The 22,961-nt window shown below is 41.0% G+C and overlaps 1 protein-coding gene across 2 annotated transcripts in view; it reads right to left on the bottom strand.

Annotated features, from left to right (window-relative positions):
• Window positions 1-22,961, bottom strand: part of DIAPH1 (diaphanous related formin 1) — a 95,742-nt gene that overhangs the window by 8,481 nt on the left and 64,300 nt on the right. For both annotated transcript variants that reach the window (XM_044225764.1, XM_044225759.1), the window contains 8 exons: window positions 8,922-9,020; window positions 5,012-5,106; window positions 4,621-4,722; window positions 4,155-4,394; window positions 3,892-4,021; window positions 3,085-3,209; window positions 2,308-2,472; window positions 2,044-2,179 (listed from right to left, as the gene is read on the bottom strand). In XM_044225764.1, coding sequence (XP_044081699.1) covers window positions 2,044-2,179; window positions 2,308-2,472; window positions 3,085-3,209; window positions 3,892-4,021; window positions 4,155-4,394; window positions 4,621-4,722; window positions 5,012-5,106; window positions 8,922-9,020 — 1,092 coding nt within the window. The remainder of the gene's footprint in view (window positions 1-2,043; window positions 2,180-2,307; window positions 2,473-3,084; window positions 3,210-3,891; window positions 4,022-4,154; window positions 4,395-4,620; window positions 4,723-5,011; window positions 5,107-8,921; window positions 9,021-22,961) is intronic.

The raw sequence follows: 22,961 nt of genomic DNA, 5'->3' as shown, positions 1-22,961 counted from the left end.
CGGAGATGTAAGCTCTTCAGCCTGAGCGGCATACAGTGTGTTAAGTCCCATGCCAACTCTATGACTGTTGCCTGGCTTACCCTTGGCCCACAGTGGCTGAGGACTAAATCTCAAGCCTCACAGCCCATGTTTAATTGCATCTGTTGGACAGTGGTTAAAAGAAAAGGTTTCACTGACTACTAATCAATGTAAACCTTGGAATATTTTCTTGAAGTATGTTCTTTCCCAACCCCCTGGGGACTAGCACAGAGAATTGCAGAACTGCCCAACTCTAATTCCAGTATAAGTACAAAGACTGGGATATGAAATTAATATGCAACCATATCACTTGCTCTTTATCCTAAAGTGTTTCCCTCTAATTCCTATAAACACATCAGGGACAGCCCGGTTCTAGTTTCAGAGCAGGGCTGAGGAAAAAGAAGACACCCACCCCACAGCTGAATTTTACTTAAGTACTGCCCCTTGTGGCTGCATCTTCCAGAAGCCAGCTCAGCATGTAGGAGAAGCAACCTGGCTAGAATATAAAGAGTTAATGTAGATTCTCTGTTCCAGCCTGGCTCTGTTTCCATGGCAACAGCTCTGGGTGGTGAAATCTGAAACTGAAATCCCAAGAAGCCTGCAGGCTGGAAGCTACTGGGCTGGGCTCACAGCTCCCGGCGCCACCTGCTGGCTGAACATCACCAGTGCAGCTGACCTACATTCCGACCTCATTTGCTTGCCTTGGGGACCAGGGCCAGGGCTTGCTGCATCACCAGATAAGGGGGTGCAGCCCTCATCCTGCATCTCCGCTGGACTCCACCTTCGCCTGATGCATCCTAGACAGTACCTGAGGACAGACACTGGCCACCAGGGAGAATGGGGAAGGGAAAGGACACTAGGTGTGGGCTTCAAAAGCATTAGTAATAGAACAAATCTGTGGCTTCTATATAACTAGATCCCAGCAAAGTTTCAAGAAAAGAAAAAAAGGGAGCCTGTTCAGCTCCTTTAGGTCACTAGTTTTACCACAATGGGAGCTGCCAAAGCAATATCCTTGGGAGCAAGAGGTGCAAGAGCAGCTCTGGCCTCTAGTGCTCAGCAAAGCACTTTGATTCTTGCCAGACTTGGCAGCCTTAGAACCCTTTATTTTTTTTATATATAAATTCAATTAGCCCACATATAGTACATCATTAGTTTCAGAAGTGGAGTTCAGTGATTCATCAGCTGCACAGAACACCCAGTGCTCATGACATCATGTGCCCTCCTTACTGCCCATCACCCAGCTATCCCACCTCCCCTGCCCTTTACTTAGATAGCTCGTAGTTCCTCTGGTTCAAGAACGGTGGCCTCAGCTCAGTGCCATGCACAATGTATGCTAGATTCTTGCTACCCAGAGAAGGAGCTGAGGGGGGCAGGGCATCAACAGCAGGAAGGCAGCAGAGACAGGAAACAGGCCAGTAATTGAGCCCATATGTTTCAACAAAGACATGCTTCTGGTAGTGAAACATTCTGCTGAAGAAAAGAGAGTAGCCAGCTCCCATGCCCCCTTATCCAGAAGTTTAGTCCTTTTATAACCTCATAGGTATGCGCAGTTATGCTTGTACATAGTGTGTACGACTGTGCGGAGGTACTGAGCACACAGTACTGAGTGCAAATAAGCAGGCAGGAGGACAAGCCATCAGTGAAAGACAGGAGCAAAGCCAGGAAAACATTTTGGGGAAAAGAAAGATGTAGTAGATGGAACAAAAATGGGCCAGAAGACCATGTGGCCAGGCAGAAAAGTACACGTTACAGCAATACTAAACCCACTGGGAGATGAGACATAACACAGGAACTAGCAAAGGCGGGGGGGTGGGGGTGGGGTGAGCATGGAGCACTGGAATGTACATGCAGGAAAGCTGAGGTTCAAGTCCAGTGTCAGGCTCTTGGAGGTAAAAGGCTGCCAACAATCTTTTGCCAGGAGCTGAGCTCAGACATGAGCTGTTCCCTCTGGCCTTGAGATTCTAGGCAGAGAAGCCCTGCAAATGTTCCTTTTTCAGCCCATCGACCCTTCTCTTCGCTTCTTACCTGCATTCATGTCTATGAGTTGCTCTCTCTTCTGCTGCTTCTCAAGCCGCTCCTTCTCTGCCTTCTCCTTGGCTAGTTTTGCTCGCCGCATCTTTTCCTCTGTCTCCCGCCGCTTCTGGTTTTCCTTGACTGCTTGCTGTGGAGGAAAACAAAACGAAACACGTGGGCATGTGTGTACTTCCACATAAGCCCACCCCCCAAGCAAGCCATGTGGAAAGCGAGAAATGTCCACGAAAGATTCAGTCAGCAGTATCCCTGGCTCACCACAAACATATTCTTGAAGTTGTGCAGATCCATGAAGAATTCTTCCACCGACACTTTCTTGGGGTCAAAGAGGAAGTAGTCTCCCAGCTCCTTATAGAGGGCCTCCATGTTACAGTGCATCAGGCGTAGCTTGTTATATTGCTCCTGTGCGTCCTTCACGAAGCTGTGCAGCCAGGGAGTCAAGGACCAAGACCAGGAAGCAGACCCACTGCTCTGGCCCCGAGGAGCACGCAGAGATGCATGCTGGCATGCACAAGGATGTTCAACACGACACTGCTTGTAAGAGCAAAGGCAAGAAGCAATCGAAATATCCAGAACAGGAATGGAAAACTGTAAACCATGGCTCACCTACAGCAGAGGTGGCAGTAATATGGCTCTGCACATGCTGCCGTGGGGTCAGGGCCGAGAGCCAGGAGGTGCAAAAAGCAATACAACACAACACAGTTTTTGTTTAGAATACACTCCTGAGCTGAAAATGAGGAGTCCAGTGGCAGTGGTTAGGAAGGAGCGAGAAAAGAGAATACGTGCGTGCGAGCAGTGGAAACCGGGCAGAGGGCAAGGGGTCAGGGAGGAATTTTGGTGGTGTGCCTACCACAACAATGAGAATGCTCTCAAGAACTATGTATATAATGAAAAGAATTTTAAGAGTTTTTTTTTTTTTTTAAGAAGGAAAATATCTCTACCCCCAGGTCTCTCCAGCTGTCCTCCCTCTGGGAAGTCTTCCTTCCCTTTCCAGCAAGCATCCTAGGAACTCCTTCCTCTCGTAAGAAAGGATATAGTCATTTTTTCAACAAACTTGTCTTTCTCATCTGTGGCAGCTGGGAAATTCTGAACATCACGTTCCACATCAGAAATTTGTTTCTTCATCTGATCTAGGTTCTTTTGCAAGTTTTCAGCAGAAACTAAAGGAGAAAAAAGAGAAAGCAAGAGTTATTGCCAGTCCCCCGAGCCTCAGCCTCTGGTCGTCAGGGCGCCGTGTCAGTGCGCATGGTGAGCTGCCACTCTCAGGTCCCCTCCTCCAGGGGTTCCACACATCATATTCTTTATCTTTCCACTTAAACTGTAGGTTACTCGATGCCTGAACCTCCAGCCTTAAGAAGAGAAGCTTCATTTAATTTAACAGGAACCGGGGAAAGCCCCCGGGATCTTGGTCTCATTCATTTTAGAGAGAGTTTGGGAGGAAGGAGCTATACACAGCAATACAGAGGAAGGGCAGAAATCTGTTCCCATTTCTACTGAGTGCTGCTTTTTCTATGCCTCGTTCCAAGACGGTGAGGCCTGATTTTTGCCAATCTAGTCCATGCTTTCTCAATAAAAAGAACCACTGACCTAGACTAAAAACACTTGCCTTTCTTCCGTTGTTTTTTTTTAGTATTTGGTGTTTCCCTAGGAAGGGAAAGAATGCTTCCCACTACTGTACCCGAAGACCTCCCTTGTGCCTGATAATCCTCTTTGCTGTGGCCTAGACACGTGCCTCCACCCGCTCCCTTTCCCACCTAAGATAGGCAAGTGAGAATTTCCGTCCCAATGCAGAGATTTTGGGGGCCTGGAACAGCCTTCTAGCTGCACCTCAACCTGCCCTACCTCGGCTGGCTTTCTCCACATGGGCAAGCTCATCTGGAAACTTCAGGACATCGGGATAGTCATTCTCACACAACTCAGCCAAGAAGTGCAACAATGTCATCTTCTGATCTGTGGACTTGGTGTCTCGAAGCTTGGGGAAAGAGGAGAAATGTGTTAGTCCTGACCCGCCCAAGACCCCCTAAGGCCAACAGCAGTTTGCCACATGCTGCCCACAGAGGCCAGCGGCCTTCCCCTCTCCATTGTGCTCTAACCACCTGGCTCACCTTACAAAGGAAGCTGATGTTGAAGCCGAAAGCACCAGCATTCCTGGAGCCAGCATTCATGTAGTTTCCGACAAGCAAGGTAATCTCCAGGAGGCTAGAGAAGCTCTCACTCTTTCTTAACTCCTCACACGCGGCAGTCACAGAAACAATCTCTGGTTTAATATTCTCCACTTGCTCACTAAACTGTAGCTTGAAGAGGATGGCGTTGAGGCGAGGCCGCAGACGGGGCACCGTGCCCATCTGGTGGGGAAGACAAGCAGTTCCAGTATAGCCAACAGGGAGAGAGCAAGTCAGAAAAACATCAAGGCATGAGCCTCGTGTGGGAGGCTATGAGTTTCAGAGCACCGAACAGAGAGGAAGATAGGTTCAAAATAGACAAGAGGCGAGAAGCAAGTGGCCCAGCTGCTCTAGGGGAGGAAGGGAGCAAGGAGTCCAAGAAGAGCTTCTTGCCACAGGCCTCACTCACCACCACGCCGAACTGTTCCGACTCGGCCAGATCATCGTATTCATCCTTTAGCTCAGACAGCATTTTTAACTGCTCAGGCTCTGGCATCTGCTTAATGAGGTTCTGAAAGAGAGAAGGGATGGTCTCAAAGCGATTAGCTTGAGCCTTTCAGTCCCCCACTCTGCCTAAGGACCACAAAGAAGAAAACAGGCTAGGGGCTGGGGCAGCTAGTGAGATGGCAGGATTTTTGAAAACTATACCAGAAATAATCTAACCAATGGAGAGATGGACGCTGACCCAAAGCCAGCATTCTGTAAAGTGCCAGTGCTAAAGACCTCACCCTCTAAACAGAGGAGGCTAGTGCACCACGACGTGAAGAGCCAGCTCCCCAGACAACAATCTTGCTCCTTACCTGGATCATAGACTCCGTCAGAACACTCTCGTTCACCTCCAGGATAACATTCTTAATCTCCTGGTAGGCCATGCGGAAGGAACCCAGAAAGATGGCTGCCAGAAAATGAGATATCAAGACATTCTTCTCAGTTTCCTCTCCCTTCCAGCCTATTCTACAAACCTCTGCTGGACTATCTGCCAAAGAGTTTTCTTTTAAAGTCACTATCAGAAACCTCTACCAGCTCTCCACTGCCTGGGTAGTTAAAATCCAAGTTCCTGAGTCCAACGTCTAAGGTTCCCACCTCCCAGGTTTCTCGTGAACTCCCACATTCATATCAAATGCCAGCTACCCTGTTCCAAGCACCACATTCTACAAACACTGTGGCTCCTGGCCTTTGCTCACACAGAAAGATTTTGATCTTCTCTCTATATACACATCCAAGATACTCATCCCACTCTATTTTCAGTTTCCCACGCCCATGACTCCATCCTCAAAGCTGCCACTGCCTTCAAATGCTCAGATTCTTAAATTGCCATATCCTGTTCCCCAACAAACACTTTCTGTCTTCCAGCTCTCTAACTAGCCTCTGCAGTGACCCTTCAACCTCATCAGAGCAAGCGGTCACCATTCCATTTTCTCCGAAAGTACGAGTTCCACTTTGCCTTCTCTCCTTCACCTAGACCCTACAATCTATAGCTTCGCCAGTCTCTACTATTACTGCCAGCTCTGTTACTACTGCTCCTATTCCTGTCTCCTTCTCCTTCCAATTTCTGGTCAGTTGAGCCCTGTCATCTCCCACCTTGCACCTAGGCTGATGAATACCGCTAGCAAAGACTCTGCAGAGCACAGTTCACTGAAGAGGCACCAGCAACAGTGATTCTACACTAGGCCCTCTTAGAAGCTCTTCCAAAGTATCCCCATTCTCCCAACTGTCCCACTACTTCCCATTTTTTTAAAAAAAATTCTTGTTCCTCTTCAGTGAAAAAGAAAAAATGAAGCCACTAGTCAAATTACTTGCTAAGTATTCTAGTATTCACTGGGGGTTCTTAGCTGGAGCCAAGCTTGGATAAGGACTATCTGGAATTATCTAGAAGAAAACTTCTGCCAACACTTGTGTAAGTTATCAGCAACTATACCCACGTACTCATCCTTTTCTTATATTTCAGTAGAACAGGTGGCCCTGAGGACCTTTTCCTTCAGCATATGCACATAACCAAGTTTCTACTATCTTAAAAACAACCCCAAACCCTTACCTGGTATTCTTAATTACTAACTTCTTTCAATCACTTTACCATGTTCTAAAAATACAACAATCTATTCTCTTCCACTTCCACAGCTCTTATCTACTCTCCTGTCTCCAGTCAATGAAAAGACCACAATTACTTACTGAGATCACAGATGGATCTTAAACGTAATCTACATACCTGATCTCATTTAACCCTGTTGGTGGTATACTTGTATGTTTGTATTATTAGCCCCACTTGACAGAAAAGGAAACTAATACTTAAAGGTAAGCTACTCAAACCCCTACACTGCCAGTATGGGTTGGAAGCATGATATACTACAGGAGGCTCTGTCCTTACCTCTATGCTATACTGAAATTCCTGCTGAGGCTACAGACTTTCCTCATGCCAGATGGATACCTGCCCTGTCCTGATTTTACTGCTCTCCGGTCTTCATCTGACACTGCTGACTACTCCCACTTCTTAGGACTATTTCATACCATTTTTCTTGTTGCTCCTTTCCAGCCTTTGAGTTCCCTGCCCTTCTCCCCCTTCTACCTGCCCCCAAAATATTAGTGACCTTCAAAACAAACTCATGGCTTTAGCTATGACTAATATGCTGTCTCTTAAATTCCTACCTCCAGTCAAACCTTACTCCTGATTTCTACGCCCAAATGCCTAATACACCCATCCTTCTGGAGGCGTCCCAGCGCACCTTAAACTCTATCCTACAAGTCATCATTTCTACTCACCACCCTGCCACCTCTCCTTCATGTCCAGTACCCACCACTCTTCCCCAAAAAGACATTTTACTGCTGGTTGGATCTTCCTAGTTCAGTAAATGGTATCATTCTCTACAGAGTGATGTAAACTGAAGAAAACATCTCCTTCATTCCCTCAGCCAGTCACTAGATTCCATTATTTCTATCTCCTTAGTATCTTCTGCCTTCCAACTCATTCTCACTACTTTAGTTTCAGGCCCTGATTCCTTCTCGCCTAGTTTAAAGTGAGAACGTAACTCATCTCTCTGCCTGCAGTCTTCCCAGACCCTAGCAATCCAGCCTGTGTCCTTCCCCCAGTAGCCTTCCCCTGAATTACACAGGGTCTATCATTCATTTTCCTGATTAAAATCCTTTTAAGAAATTCCAAGGCCTTCAGGATAACACAGATACTTCTTAGCCTAAGCCTGTCAGAATTCTTGATAGTCTAGCTTCTATCTGTTTCTTGAAAGCTCTCCTGCCACTCCTCCCCCACATATGGCCTTTACAGTGTGCCAACTGCACTGCCACTCCCTGTGTCTGCGTCTTCATACGTGTTGATTCCTCTGCTGGAAACAAGCCAGCCCTTACCCTTCTCTTCACTCCTGACTCATCGTTCTTTCAACTCCTGGTGAGCAGTACCTCCTTTCGAATGACATGCTCCCTCCAGTACTGCCCACACGTGATTCAGATGCCCCTTTCCCAGGGCTCTTGTGCCTCTGCCTCTTTCCACAGGACCGGGACTGTGCTTTATTCAGCTTAGTGTCCCTCGTACATAAGAGGAACTTAATAATTTCTGAATCACTACATTACATCTCCTAGGCCATCCTCCTCTAAACAAATCTCATTCTCTCTGTGAGTTCTGTTTTCTGTACTCTTTTATCAGCCAGCTGGAAAGAACCATGTACTAACCACAGTCTGGTATCACTTCCTCAAATAAAAGTTACACATGTTTCCTGTTCCCAAGAGAGAAGCTTGAGAAGAGAAACCACCTCACATTACTTTGATCTCCATAAAAAGACTTACCCACAGACAACATTTGTAGTATTTGTTGTCCATGATCAAGGCCTATACAGCAAAGAATAATGTAAAGGTTTACTGTTCTCACTCTATTCCCGATTTTACTTATGGGTATGTGTAATCGTTTCCTTTGGTGACCTCGGCCAAGTCACAATATCTAAACTTTAGTCTTCTCATTTGGAAAAATGGGGATGACAGCCACACCGTAAGATAGTGAGAGGGCTTCATGGAATACATACCCTTTCATCTCTGGAACACATGTCTCGTATGGGCCTAACAGAGACTGCAACATGGCAGAACCTCAAATATTTGTTGAGGAAAAGTTTAAATCTCTATTACTCAGCATAAAGGAGATCAACAGCCAAACAAACAGAAAATGAACATTCACCCTGATCATCAAATAAGTACCACCTGTAACATCTTTGCAGAGAAGTTTCTGATCCGAATTTGAGAAGTGCAGGATTTATATTATTTATTCTAAGCCACAAAATTATCCTAGATTTAAGTGAAGTCAATCCACTGCCTGCATTTAAAAGTAGTACTTAAAGAAAGAAGGAAATGCACAGTGGCTAAACTATCCTGTGGAGCCAACGGAAACAGTAATGGCTTTGAAATAAAAAAAAATCTGAGGTTCAAATCCCATACCTGTTTCTCACTACACCTATGGAACTAGGCAAGTTCCTAAAACTCTTAACTACTGTTAGCATCATAGGAATTCACCTAGTCCGCTGTTAGCATCTAGTTTTATAGCAAAGAAACAAACCTGCAGTGCTACTGAGGAATTAAACAAGATACTGGAAGTTCACACTCTAATGCCTGGCATGCATGAGGAACTCAACAAATCAAGAAACCCTGGATCTACCAAAATTAAGCTTTTAAAAGAACCCCTTCCTATTTCAAATAGTTGGGATCACAGAGAATACTCACAGAGATTCTGGGCAGTCTTTGAGTCCAACACCTTTAACTCTTTTACTTTTTTCTTTTGTACAGATTTCTTTTCTTCTCCACCTTCCTGATCCTTCTTGGCTAGTAAGGGAAAGATGAGAAAAGCAGGATTATGGACAAGCCACACTGCAGTCTTACTGAACCACTGTATAAGCCAGCCTGGAATGCCTCCTCACTTCCTATTAACAATGGTTTCCCTATTGTATTCCTTCTCTTTAACTGGCCACCCTTCTATTGTTGACACCCACCCTCAACTATAGTCAACATTTCATTCGCATTTCTTTAACTGTTATCAATAATGCCTTTCCACCTATATGCTATCATTTGCTTGCAGATCCTTCTCTGAAGGACCAGATAATAAGTATTTCAGGTTTTTCAGACTACATGATCTATCTCAACTACTCAACACTGCCACTACAGCATGAAAGCAAAGATGATACATAAATGAATGGATAGTCAGCCTGAGGGGTGTAGTCTGCCAACCTAGTACTGGAGCCTTTCACCATGTTATCCTTTTGTAACTATTATAAAATCCTGTTTTCTTGGATGCCTGGGTGACACATTCAGTTAAGCATCTGTCTTCTGCTCAGGTCATGATCCCAGAACCGTGGGATCAAGTCCCACACTGAGCTCCTTGCTCAGCAGGGAGCCTGCTTTTCCCTCTGCCTGCCTCTCTTAATCTCTTTCTCTCTGACAAATAAATAAAGAAAATCTTTTTTAAAAAATCCTGTTTTCTTTCAAGCTCCATCTTGAATACGAGTTGTCTATAAAATTTTTCTTTTTTTTTAGTGATCCATTTATTATAGAGAGCAACTGAGTGTGCATGCGTGTGTGCGTGTGCAAGCAGGGTGAGGGGCAGAGGGAGAGACTGCAAGCAGACCCCCCCCTTGCACCTGATGTGAGACTAAGCCACCCAGGCAGCCATACTGGTTGAATTTTAAACCCCACAAAAAATATTACCTGGTAAAAATAAATAAGAAATAAAGCAAACAAAAAAGAGAGTTAATGGCAAAAAGTGTCAACAACTAACAAAAAAACTTATCCTTTGGCCTGTCAGTGCAGACTTAAAGGAAAATGTTAAATACATGAAGATTACTTTAAAATCTTAAAACACACACACACACACACACACACACACACAAAATAGTGCACAGAACAGAGAAAGATTCCTCCTGCCTTCATGGAACTCATATTCTAATCAAGAGAAAGGACAATCAGTTAATACATAAAATACTGTATTAGCGAGTCATAGTTCTGTGAAAAGAAAATGAAGTAGGGAAGAAACAGAGACACTTAATGGGCGATGGATTATACCTTTAGGGGGATGAGGGAAAGTCTTAGAATGTAATTTTTGAGAAAAGACCTTTTAGAAAGCGAGAGCACAAGCTAAGTGAGTATCTTCAGGGCGAGGGGCATGCATTTCAGGAAGGGAAAGACCAATACAAAGGCCTGAGAAAGGAGCATGCCCGGTGAGCTCAAAGAAAAGCAAAAAGCTAATTACACCTGCACAGAGTGAGGGGAGGTCAGGAAAAGTCAGAGAGGTACTAAAGACAGATTATGTAACAAAATGAAACTTATGGGTGGCCAGATAAAAATGGAGAATTAAGATATCCAGACTGTATTACGAAAACTTAGAAAAAAGGGGAGGAGAAAAGTTGTAAGTAAAGCTCTCATTTTACACAGGCAAAACAGAAAGTTACGTATTCACTGCTGATGTTGAAAAAGAAAAAAACCAGACTCAACTTTTTTGCTTGGCAGTAAAACAAAAATAAAGTACAAATACAAGAAAGAAAGGGATAACAAGGTCATTTTTGTGGAAGATGTAATTCCATATAGCAATTCACAACAACCAAAAGACCAATGAAGAACTACCAGAACTAGTAACTCAGGAGGGCTACAGAGAAAAGACAATTATCTGTGGAGAGGCCACTTTTAGAGCACAGGCTGGAGCGATAGGAGCCATGGAGTAGAGAAAGAGCCTATGGGCAACCTCCTGACTGAACACAGACAGGCCTTCAGGTGACCCACCTCAAAATACCAACGGGCTATTAACAACCAGACACAGTTACCGAAACAGGGAAAATGCCATATGTCATTATACCTCCTCACCTTCCCTCTTTAAAAACATCCCGCACTCACTGCCTCATAGTAGACAGCCTCTCCTCTGCAGTCCTGCCAGCAGCTCCCTAGCAGCACATTCAATAAACTCTTGCCTTTGTTCTGCCTCAGGTGAGTCCTTTCACTGCCGGCCCACTGGCTTCCACCCGATCCTTGCCCTACATTTAAGAGGCCCCTCCAATAGAGACAGACACCACAATATGGACTTCTCAGCTCCACCAAAATGGAGTAGCCTCATGTAGAGGAAATACAACTGTATTTAAAAACTGGGGAGGGTAAAGGGACCTAAAAGGAAAATAAAATCTCTATGCTTACTTGAACTGGTTGACCAGTATCATCAGGGCATCTGGGTGGCTCTATCAGTTAAGGGTCTGCCTTCGGCTCAGATTCTGATCCCAGGGTCCTGGGATCAAGCCCTGTGTCAGGTTACCACCTTCTGCCTCTCCCCAACTTGTGTGTGCTCTCTAATAAATAAAATCTTAAAAAGAAAAACCAAAAAAATCCCAATATATTTAAAGGACTGAAATCAGAGCATGTTCTCTAACCATAATGGAATCAAACAACAAATCAATAACCAAAAGAGAACAGGAAGATACCCAAACATTTGGAAACCAAAGAACCACTTCTAAATAATTTGTGACTCAAAGAGGAAGTCTCAGAATATTTTAAGATACACAGAACTGGATGAAAAGGAAAGTACAATACATCAAAATATACGGGATGCAGCTATAGCAGTGCTGACAGTGAAACTAACAGCACCAAGTTTACATTAGAAAATTAGAAAGACCTCAGGTCAGTAGTCCAATTTTCTATCTCAAGGAGCCAGAAAAAGAAGAGCAAAACAAACCCAAAGCAACCAGAAGGAAGGAAATAAAGAATTTATGAGCAGAAATCAATGAAAATGAAAATAGAGAAAATCCAATCACTCAAAAAGCTGCTTAAAAAAAAAAATCAACAAAATAGACTCCACCAAAACATTGCTAGAACTAATTCATTAACTCAGTAACAGGATATAAAATCAACGTGCAGAAATTGATGCATTTCTATACACCAGTAACAAAGCAGCAGAAAAAAAATCAAGGAATCAGTCCCTTTTGCAATTGCTCCAAAAACAGAATACCTAGCAATAAACCTAACTAAAGAGGTAAAAGATCTATTCTGAAAATTACAGAACACTTAAAAAAGAAATTGAAGAGGACACAAAGAAATGGAAAAACATTCCATGATCACGGATCGGAGAAACAAACATTGTTGAAATGTCTACCCAAAGCAATCTGCACATTTAAGGCAATTCCTATAAAAATACCAGCATTTTTCACAGAGCTAGAAAAACAATCCTAAAATTTGTATGGAAGTACAAAAGATCCCAAATAGCCAAAGCAATCCTGAAAAAGAAAAACAAAACTAAAGGCATCACAATTCTGGATGTCAAGCTATACTGCAAGGCTATAATCATCGAGACAAAAAGAGACACATAAGACAAAAAAGAGACAGAATAGAAAGCCCAGAAATGGACCTAAAACTATATGGTCAACTCATCTTTGATAAAGCAGTAAAGAATTTCCAGTGGAAAAATGACAGTCTCTGTAACAAATGGTTTGGGGACAAAAAAATCCCTCGGTCAGTCTGGGCTGTGGCCCAGAGAAGTTGTCGACCACGGAATCTGCTCCCTTTCCATGATGAGGAGTTTCTGTCCTGGGAAATGAAGGTGCAGGTAGGGACCACATTTCCTAGCCCATCTTGCATCTGGGAGGTGACCATTTGATGTAAGAGCAGACTTACTTACAAGTGTACAGAGTATACTTACATGTATACTGATTCTAAGCCAGATTTTTTTTCTTTTAATACAGATTAAAATTTATTTCTTGCTTTAAGGGTTAATCTTATGTTATATGAGTTACATCTCAATACATACAAATACATAAAACCTAAAACTATTAACTTCTAGAGAAAACCAGAAAAATCTTCCAACTTTGGGGTAGGCAAAGATTTTTAACAACAAACCAGGTGATGGGCAGAAAGTGCACATACCCTGTATAACCCTTCTCCTTGCTGTCCTTATAGAAGTAACTACCAGGTTGTGGAGAAGGCCATGTGGCAGGAAATAATAAGTAGCCTCTAGAAGCTGACAACAGCCCTTAGCTGATGATCAGCAAGAAAACAGTTATCTATGTCCTACAATTATAAGGAACTGGATTCAGCCAAATAGCACATAAGCCTGGAAGAGGACAATGAGTTCCAGAAAGCAAGGAAATCCAGCCAAAACCTTTAGGTTGGTGTGACGCTCAACATAGATTCCAGACCCACAGAAACTACAGAATAATAAATCTATGCTGTTTTAATTTTGTGGGAATTTGTTACAAAGCAATAGAAAACAATACAAAACATAAAAGAAAAAATATTGATGAAGCAGACTTCATCAAAATTAAAAACTTCTGAGGTCCGTGGGTGGCTCAGGCATTAAGCATCTGCCTTTGGCTCAGGCCATGATCCCACGGTCCAGGGATTGAGCCCCCAGTCAGGTTCCCTGCTCAGCAGGGAGCCTGCTTCTCCCTCTCTAACTCTCCTGGTTTGTGTTCCCTCTTTCACTGTGTGTCTCTCTGTCAAATAAATAAATAAAATCTTAAAAAATGAATAAAAATAAAAATCTTCTGTACTTTCAAAGGTACCATTAAGGAACAAAATGGTAAGTCTGGGAAAAAATACTTAAAAAACACAGATCTTAATATAGGACTAGTATCTACAACATATAAAAAAAATTCTCATTATTTAATCCTAAGAAAACAACACATTTTTTCAAATGGGTAAAAGATTTGGACAGATACTTCACCAAGGAAGTTATACAGGTTTCAGTAAGCAAAGGAAAAGATGCACACCATCATTAAGTTATAGGAATATGTACTAGTAATTAATTTAATTAGAAATCAAAACTACAGGAGCACCTGGGTGGCTCAGTGTTAAGCATCTGCCTTTGCCTCAGGTCACGATCCCAGGATCCTGAGATCCAGCCCTGCATCAGGCTCCCTGCTCAGCAGGAAGCCTGCTTCTCCCTCTCCCACTCCCCCTGCTTATGTTCCCTCTCTTGCTTTGTCTCTGTCAAATAAATAAAAAAATAAAATCTTAAAAAAAAAAAGGAAGGAAAGAAAGAAATTAAAACTACAATGCCTAAGGGGGTGCCTGGCAGGCCCACTTGGTAAAGCATGCAACTCTTGATCGTAGGGTTGTTCAGTTTGAGCCTCACACTGGATGTAGAGATTACTTAAAAAACCCAAACGCTGCAATGTCTAACCCACAAGATTCACTAAAAAAACAAAACTGATCCAACTAAGTGCTGGTAAGGATGCAAAGCATCTGCTGGTGGAAATGGGAAAAAAAAAAAATGGTACCGCCACTTTGGAAAACAGTTTGGCAGTTTCTTATACAGTTAGACATACATTAGTAACATATGACCTAACGATCCCGTTCCTAGATATTTTTCCGAGAAAAATGAAAACATACATCCAAACAAAATCTTGCATGTAAATGTTTCTACTGGCTTTACTCTTAACTGCCCCAAACTGGATTCAATCCAAATGTCCATCAACCAGGAAATGGATATAATGGACTATTACTCAGCACTGGAGAGGAGTATCTCTGTATGCAACAACATGGACAAATCTCAGATATATTATGCTGGGTGAAAGAATCTCAGTTTAAAAGGTTACTTAAAGTTTGATTCCATTTATTATGACTATTCTGGAAAAGATAAAACTGCGGACAGAAATCACATCAGTGGCTGCTAGGGCCTGGCAGTGAATGGACAAATGGGCAGGAGGGAACTTTTTGGAATGATGAAAATATTCTTGAGTGTGGTGGTTACATGGCTATATATATTTGTCAAAATTCATAGAACTGTACACATACAAAGAATAAATTTTACTATATGCATCTTATACCTCAACAAACCTGTCTATTTGAACAAATAACATCTTCAAGGCCAATAAAAATAGAGTAGTATAAGGCTGTAATAATTGTAACAAAGTGACAAACAACATCTGAGGTGAATAAAGAATGAGAAATAGAAACACATAGCATATGCCAAAGTAGAAACTCAAATCAATGAAAAAAGGATGGTCTATGATACACTTTTTTCTTAAGTGACTGGAAGTAGATACTTGAGGCTCTGTGCGCCATACAGTTTGTATTTCAATTACTCAACTCTGCTAGTATAATATGGAAGAAGACAAAGATAGTGTCATCAAATGAGCATAGCTATGTTCCAACAACTTTATTAACAAAAATGGGTCAAGGATAGCTTGCTGACATCTGGTCTAACCAATAGTGCTGGAACAACCAGCTCTCCCCTTTGAAGGGAAATAGATCCTAATTTCATGCTGCTCCCAAAAATAAATTTGAGACATATTAAACAGTAAATGTTAAAAATAGAAGAACATAATTTTGAATAAACAAGATGCTATAAAGACTGGTTTCATTAAGTAATATTTTCATTTCTCAATGTGGTGAAAATTACCATGTAAAATATGAGAAGAAATGAAAACTTCCATTTCCAATAACGATGCCAAGTCTCCCATGAAAATCATCTAAAAATGCCGATATAGTGTTTAAAAAACCACCTTGAAAACATGGAAGAAGTGGTAAGATGGTGATGAACTGCTCCGGAAAGGTAACCACAGCACCGGCACACTGTTCCCATACGTGTTTGATGGTTTTCTGTGGCAAGGGTGGAGAAGATCAAGCTTCAGTTTCTGGCTATGTGGAGAGTGTCATATGAGGCTCTCTCCTCAGTAGCTGGGAACAAAAGGCTAGATCCTGTGTAAAGTTCAACAACAAGTCCACAGGTGAAAGCCCTAGAAAGCCTGAACTTTAGGAACATGGTGAATAAATGCAGAGAGAAAAATACTAGAAGTAATGAAAACAAACAAACACCATACACATACAACACATAAAATGGAGGGCTAAATGTGATATTCACTGGCACTGAACATGAAAGCAGAAAGTGCCAAAAAAAAGGGTACCTGGGTGCCACAGTCAGTTAAGTGGCTATGTTCAGGTCAAGTCATTATCTAAGTGTCCTGGGGTCAAGCCCATCATTCAGCAAGCCTGCTTCTCCTTCTTCCTCTGCCCCCACCCCATTTGCTCTCACTCTCTCTCTCAAATAAATAAATAAAATCTTTTTAAAAAAAGTATTAAAAAAGAAAGAAAATTAAAAATGGAATACTTGAAGGAAAAATAGCTGTGAATTTTCCAAAAGTGATGAAGGATATCAACACAAAGAATCAAGAAGCTCAGAGAATCCCCAAGAATAATACAAGAACCACATCATGGCACACCATCACCATAAAACTGCTAAAAATCAGAGTAAAATTCTCCGAGTAGCAGTGGGTAGAACATAATTACCTCCAAGGAACTACAGTAACACTGACACTGAAGTTGTGTTAACAAAAAAGGGAAAACAAAAAATATCTTTCAAGAACATAGGTGAAACAAAGATATATCCACACAAAACAGTGCTTATTACCAGTATACGGGAACTAATAAATTAAATATTAAGGGGAATAATTATTCAGGCAGAAGATGAAAAATTGTCACAAAAGGAAATACAGAAATATACATTGGTTAAAGAACACTAGAAAAGCGTTTTTAAGTTAATACTGACATTACAAAATAATAGTAAAAATGCTTATGTGATCTAAAACATGTAGAACTAAAATACATGACATCAGTGGGTCAAAAAGGTACACTGTAAATAGAGCTAAAATTATGTAAGTTCTAGCATTGTCTGGAAGGTGGTAAGAGTTATAATTTGTATTAGATTGTAATAGATCAAGGATGCATGTGTAATTTCTAAGGTATCTGTAAAAAGTGAAAAAATGTATAACTAAAAATAAAGTTCTAGGGGCACCTGGGGGGCTCAGTGGATTAAGCCTCTGCCTTCAGCTCAGGTCATGATCTCAGGGTCCTGAGATCAAGCCCTGCACTGGGCTCTCTGCTCGGCGGATGACTGTTTCCCCCTCTCTCTCAGCTTGCCTCTTTGCCTACTTGTGATCTCTCTCTCTCTCTCTGTCAAATAAATAAATAAAATCTTTAAAAAATATAAAGTTCTAAATGAATTTGTGAGAAGATTAAGAACAGAAAAAGACAAAGTGGAAAAAAATTAAATCAAAGAGCAATATGGTATATATGAATTCAAATGAATTAAATACTTTGCAACAAAAGACTAAGATCATCAGATTGGATTTACAAAACATACACACTAAATATGTGCTGCTTACAAGGGACACGCTTTGAATAAAGACACGAATGTTAAGGGTAAATAATGGGAAAGGTATACTGAACAAAAGAAAGCTGTTGTAGTTATATTAATATCAAATTAAAAATTCTTCTCTAATAATGCTACTGGTTTGAACACACATTTAATAATCATAAAAGGTCAATCCGCAAGGAAAACAATTCTAAATCTAAATACATCTAATAATTTAGTTTCAAAATATATAAAGTAAAAACTGACTAAACCAAAAGAAGGGCAATTCTACAACCACTGTGGAAGAATTAATACCTTTTGTACAGAAACTAAAACAAGCCAACAAAAAGTTGCAAAGTATATAGAAAATGCGAACACACCTCACAAACTTGACCTAATTGCTATATTAGAACAATGCATCCAACAATGAAAAACTATACTTTTTTTCATATACACACACAGTACATGTACCAAATTCACCCACCACATGCTGCACCAAAAAGCCTCAACAAATTTCAAAGGGTAAAAATCATTCAAAGTATGTTCTTTGACCACAACTTGGAAATCAGTAAAAAAGGTAACTAGAAAATCCCCAACTATTTCATATCAAATAAATAACCAAATAACTCTGAAGTTAGGTAAGAAATCACAATAGAAATTAGAAAATATTTTAAACAGAATGAAATCAGCATATAACAGAATAGATGGAATGAACAGAAAGGGCAAAGTAAGATGGCAGATTGAAACTCAAGTATTTCAGTAATTATGTTAAAGTAAATGGATTATATACACTCATTAAAACCAATATTGTCAACTGGAGTGAAAAAGACAAAAAATGGTCCAAGTATATGCTGTTCTATGAAGGAAACATCTAGAATTAAGACTACAGGAAGGATGAAAAGTATAAAGTTATACTAGGCAAATTCTAACTAAAAGCTTAGGGCACCTTTGTGGCTCACGCAGTTAAGCATCTGCCTTTGGCTTGGGCTGTGATTTCCAGGTCCGGGGTGGAGCCCCGTGCTGGGTTCCCCACTCAGCAGGGAGTCTGCTTCTCTCTTTCCCCCTGCCCCTCCTCCCAGCTCATACACTCTCTCTCAAATAAATAAATAAAATCTTTAAAAAAAAGTTGATGAAATTCCATCAATTTTAACAAAACAGTCTTTTAGGCAACAAAAATCATATAGAACATAAATAAGGACACATCACAATGATAAAAGTTTATCAGCAAAATAAAAAAGCTTAGTTTATCAGCGAAATATAAGAATTCTGAATTTCTAAGTACCCAGTAACATTATACATTTATATATTAAAATACATAAAGCCCAAAAATGAATAATCTGAAACTAATCATGAGGACACATTAGACAGACTGAGGGACATTCTACAAGCTCACAGGTATGTACTCTTCAATAATGTCAAGGTTGACACAAACAATGTGTCACTGTTGGATGGAACAATTGATGGCTGGAACAATTAATCCTGTTAGAACACCCATACCACCCAAAGCAATCTACAGAGTCAATGCAATTTCTATCAAAATACTAACAAGTAGGGGTGCCGGGGTGGCTCAGCTGTTAAGCGTCTACCTTTGGCTCAGGTCATGATCCTGGGGTCCTGGGGTCCTGGGACTGAGTCCCACATCAGGCTCCCTGCTCCGTGGGAGAGCCTACTTCTCCCTCTCCCACTCCCCCTGCTTGTGTTCCTGCTCTCTGTCAAATGAATAAATAAAAAAATCTAAAAAAAAAAAAATACTAACAGTATTTTTCACAAGTAGAATCAACAATCCTAAAATTTGTATGAAGCCACAAAAGACCTTGAATAGCCAAAGCCATTTTCAGAAAGAAGAACAAAGCTTTAGGTATCCCAATCCCAGATTTCAAGATATAGTACAAAGCTCTAATAATCAAAACAGTATAGTTTTGGCACAAAATTAGACACATTGATGAATGGAACACAACAGAGAGCCCAGAAATAAACACAGGTCTATAGGGTACATTAATCTACAACAAAAGGAAGCCAGAATATACAACAGTGAAAAGACAGTCTCATCAATAAATGACGTTGGGAAAGCTGGACAACCACATGCACAAGAACGAAACTGGATCAATTTCTGAACACCAGACACAAAAATGAACTGGATCAAAGACCTAAATGTGGGGAACACCTGGGTGGCTAAGTTGGTTAAGTGTCTGACTTCAGCTCAGGTCAAGATCTCAGGGTTCTGGGATGGAGCCCTGTGTCCTGTGTCAGGCTCCCCACTCCAGGGTGTCTGCTTGTTCCTCAGCTCCTCCCCTGGCTCATGCTCTCCCTCCCAACTCTCAAATAAATAAAATCCTTAAAAAAAGAAAAAAAAAAAAAAAGAGAGATCTTGTCACCTGTGACAAGATGTATGGACCTGGAGGGTATTATGCTAAACGAACTAAGTAAAAGAAAGACAAATATCTTTTCATTACACTTACACGTAGAATCTAAAACAACAAATAAACAAAAAGCAGAAAGAGACTCATATATGCAGAGAACTGATGGCTGCCAAAGGGGAGGAGGGTGGAAGGATGGGCAAAACGGGTGCAAGAGATGGGAGGTACAGGCCTCCAGTTTGGAAGTAAGTCCTGAGGACAAAAGGTATGGTACAGGGATATCGTCAGTGATGCTTTAACAGCACTGTACGGTGACAGAGGACAGCTACACTGACTGCAAGCCTAACTGCAGAGCTGGGGGTTCCACTATGTTGTACAACCAACACTAATGTACAACTAACACTAATGTAAACACTAATTTAAAAAAAAAGAACTAAATATAAGCATGTGTAAATAATTAACAGAAAGTATGGTGATCAAAAAACTGTCAAGGTCATGATAAGGATTGAGGAACTATAATGAGGAGGCTGACTCCATTTTTTGTTGTTCATGGACAGCTGTTAAGGCTCCCCTGTCCCCTCTGCCCTTGTGCCCCGCATCTTGGTGCTGGCAGCAGATTACAAGGTACTGACCTGGGCCAGAAGCTCACCCTGGCTCAACATCCTAACCTCAGTTAAAACCCGTGCCAGTCTCCTTTTCTTGCCCTGTCAGCCATTTCAAACCTGCTTGAGAGGACTGCCCTGCTCTTTCCAAAGGCCTCAATTAGTTAAGTTAATAATATCTTCTCATACACTCTTGGTGTGTGTAGGGCATCATTAATCTTGACATTCAAACCCAATTTTGAGCAGGGATCCATCTGCCTTTGCAGGTGACTGTAACAGGAATTATTTCCAATTAAAGAAGATTACAGAATAACTGAATATAACGCATGATCCAGGATTTTTTCTGTAAAAGACATAATTGTAACAACTGGTATAATCTGAAGGTCATATTAGATGACAGAATTATTTTAATATGTATTTCCTAATTTGATAAATTTACTGTAGCTATGGATCTGTTATTAGGAAATGTACACCAAAGGTTAGAGACATCATGCCTGTAACTTCTCAAATCTTCAGAAAAAAATGATCCATATACACACACGTATACTTATTCCAAAAAATGATACACACATATACATACAAACATTATACAGGCAAAGGTGGTAATATGTTAACATCTCAAAAATGTGATGAAGTACGTACAGGAAATTTTTTGTATTATTCTAGCAACTCTTCCATAACTCTGAAATTATATCAATTATCAAAAGCTTTTCAAAAAGATGGGGTACCTGACTGGCTCAGTCAGTACAGCATGTGACTCTTAAGCTCAGGATGGTCAGTTCAAGCCCCACACTAGATATGAAGCCTACTTCAAACAAACCAACCAATAAAGACAAAAAGGAAGTAAAATTGACAGAGCTGCAATGCTAAATCCACAAAGTGACATGTTTTTAAACCATTTCCGTCAGTAACTGATGAAACAAACAAAAAGAATACAGAAAATGTATTTAATTTTTTTATTTCGTTTTTTTTTAAGATTTTATTCATTTATTTGACAGAGATCACAAGCAGGCAGAGAGGCAGGCAGAGGGTGGGGGACGAAGCAGGCTCCCCGCGGAGCAGAGAGCCCGATGCAGGGCTCAATCCTAGGACCCCGGGATCATGATCTGAGCCGAAGGCAGAGGCTTTAACCCACTGAGCCACCCAGGCGCCCCCAGAAAATGTATTTATTTACGTATAAAGATTTTATTTATTTATTTGACAGAGAGAGATCACAAGTAGGCAAGAGGCAGACAGAGAGAGAGGAAGGGAAGCAGGCTCCCTGCTGAGCAGAGAGCCTGATGCGGGACTCGATCCCAGGACCAAGAGATCATGACCTGAGACAAAGGCAGTGGCTTAACCCACTGAGGTGCCCACCCAGGCGCCTGAAAATATATTTATTTTTAAGTGATCTTTGAGTCCACTGAATGTGGACTGAAAACCACAACTCCAAGATCAAGGGTCACATGCTCCCGCGCCCCTGACTGAGACAGCCAGGTGTCCCAAGAATATAAAAAATTTAAATACAATTAATAAAAAGGAACTAATGAAGATATACAGAACACCTTATGAAACTGAAGAACACATATATGCTTAAGTGCATACAGAATATTTATAATATTTAATATTCAGAGCCAAATCTATCAATTTCTTTCCTTTTTAAAAAATTTTTATTTATTATTTATTTGAGAGGGAGAGTGAGCGAGCAAGAAAGCACAAGCTGGGAAAGCAGCAGAGGGAGAGGGAGAAGCAGGCTCCCCGCTGAGCAGGGAGCCTGATGATGATGCTCCAATCCCAGGACCTCAGGATCATGACCTGAGCTGAAGGCAGACACTTAACTGACTGAGCCATCCTGGTACTCCTCTACAAATTTTTAAAGACCGAAATTGCAAGAGCACCGACTGAAATGCCATTAGCTAGAAATGAGTAAGAAATTTAAAAAATCCTGAAAACTCACTGTGTAGACAGTAGAATGGCTTCTCAAAGAAATCCACAATCTAATTCCTAGAATCTATGAAAAACCACTTTGCATACAAAAGGTACAATGCAGGTACCATAAGTAAGGATACTGAGAGAAGAGGACTATTCAGGATTATTTGGATGGATCCAATGTAATTATAAGGATCGTTATAAGAGGGAGGGAGGAAGGTCAAGTTAGAGAAGAGATGTGATGACAGAAGTGGGAGTGCGGGGGCACAAGAATATTCATTATCATCGCTTCATTCAACAACACTGGCTGGGTTTCTGAACCAGTGTAGTAATAACGAAAGAAAAGGAAACAAGAATTCTAAGGATTAGAAAGAAAGAACACTCTCATTTGTTTTTCTTTTTTTAAGTATCAAAATAGAGCAATTTATTCAAGATACTGAATATAACACACTCATTTGAAGATAACTGTCAACATAAAAAAATCCAAAAGAACCTATAAACTATGAGCAAGCAAAAATGAAATTAAAAATATAAAAATATGAAATATCAAGGAATAAATTTAAGCTGTACAAGACCTCTATGGACAAACTATATGACACTATGAAAAACATTAAAATGTTTTACAGGTTTATAGATACATAGATTAAAGGACAATAAAGTTAAGATGTGAATTCTTCCCAGATTGATTTATAGAGTCAGTAGAATAAGAATCCTAACAGGTTTCTCTTTTTAAGTTGCTAAGTGGTTTCTAAAATATATATGGAAATACTAGCTGTCAAAGGTAAGACATTCTTTT

Source organism: Neovison vison, chromosome 1, assembly GCF_020171115.1.
Source record: "Neovison vison isolate M4711 chromosome 1, ASM_NN_V1, whole genome shotgun sequence".
Classification (NCBI taxonomy): domain Eukaryota; kingdom Metazoa; phylum Chordata; class Mammalia; order Carnivora; family Mustelidae; genus Neogale; species Neogale vison.
This window is presented reverse-complemented; position numbering and strand designations above follow the sequence as displayed.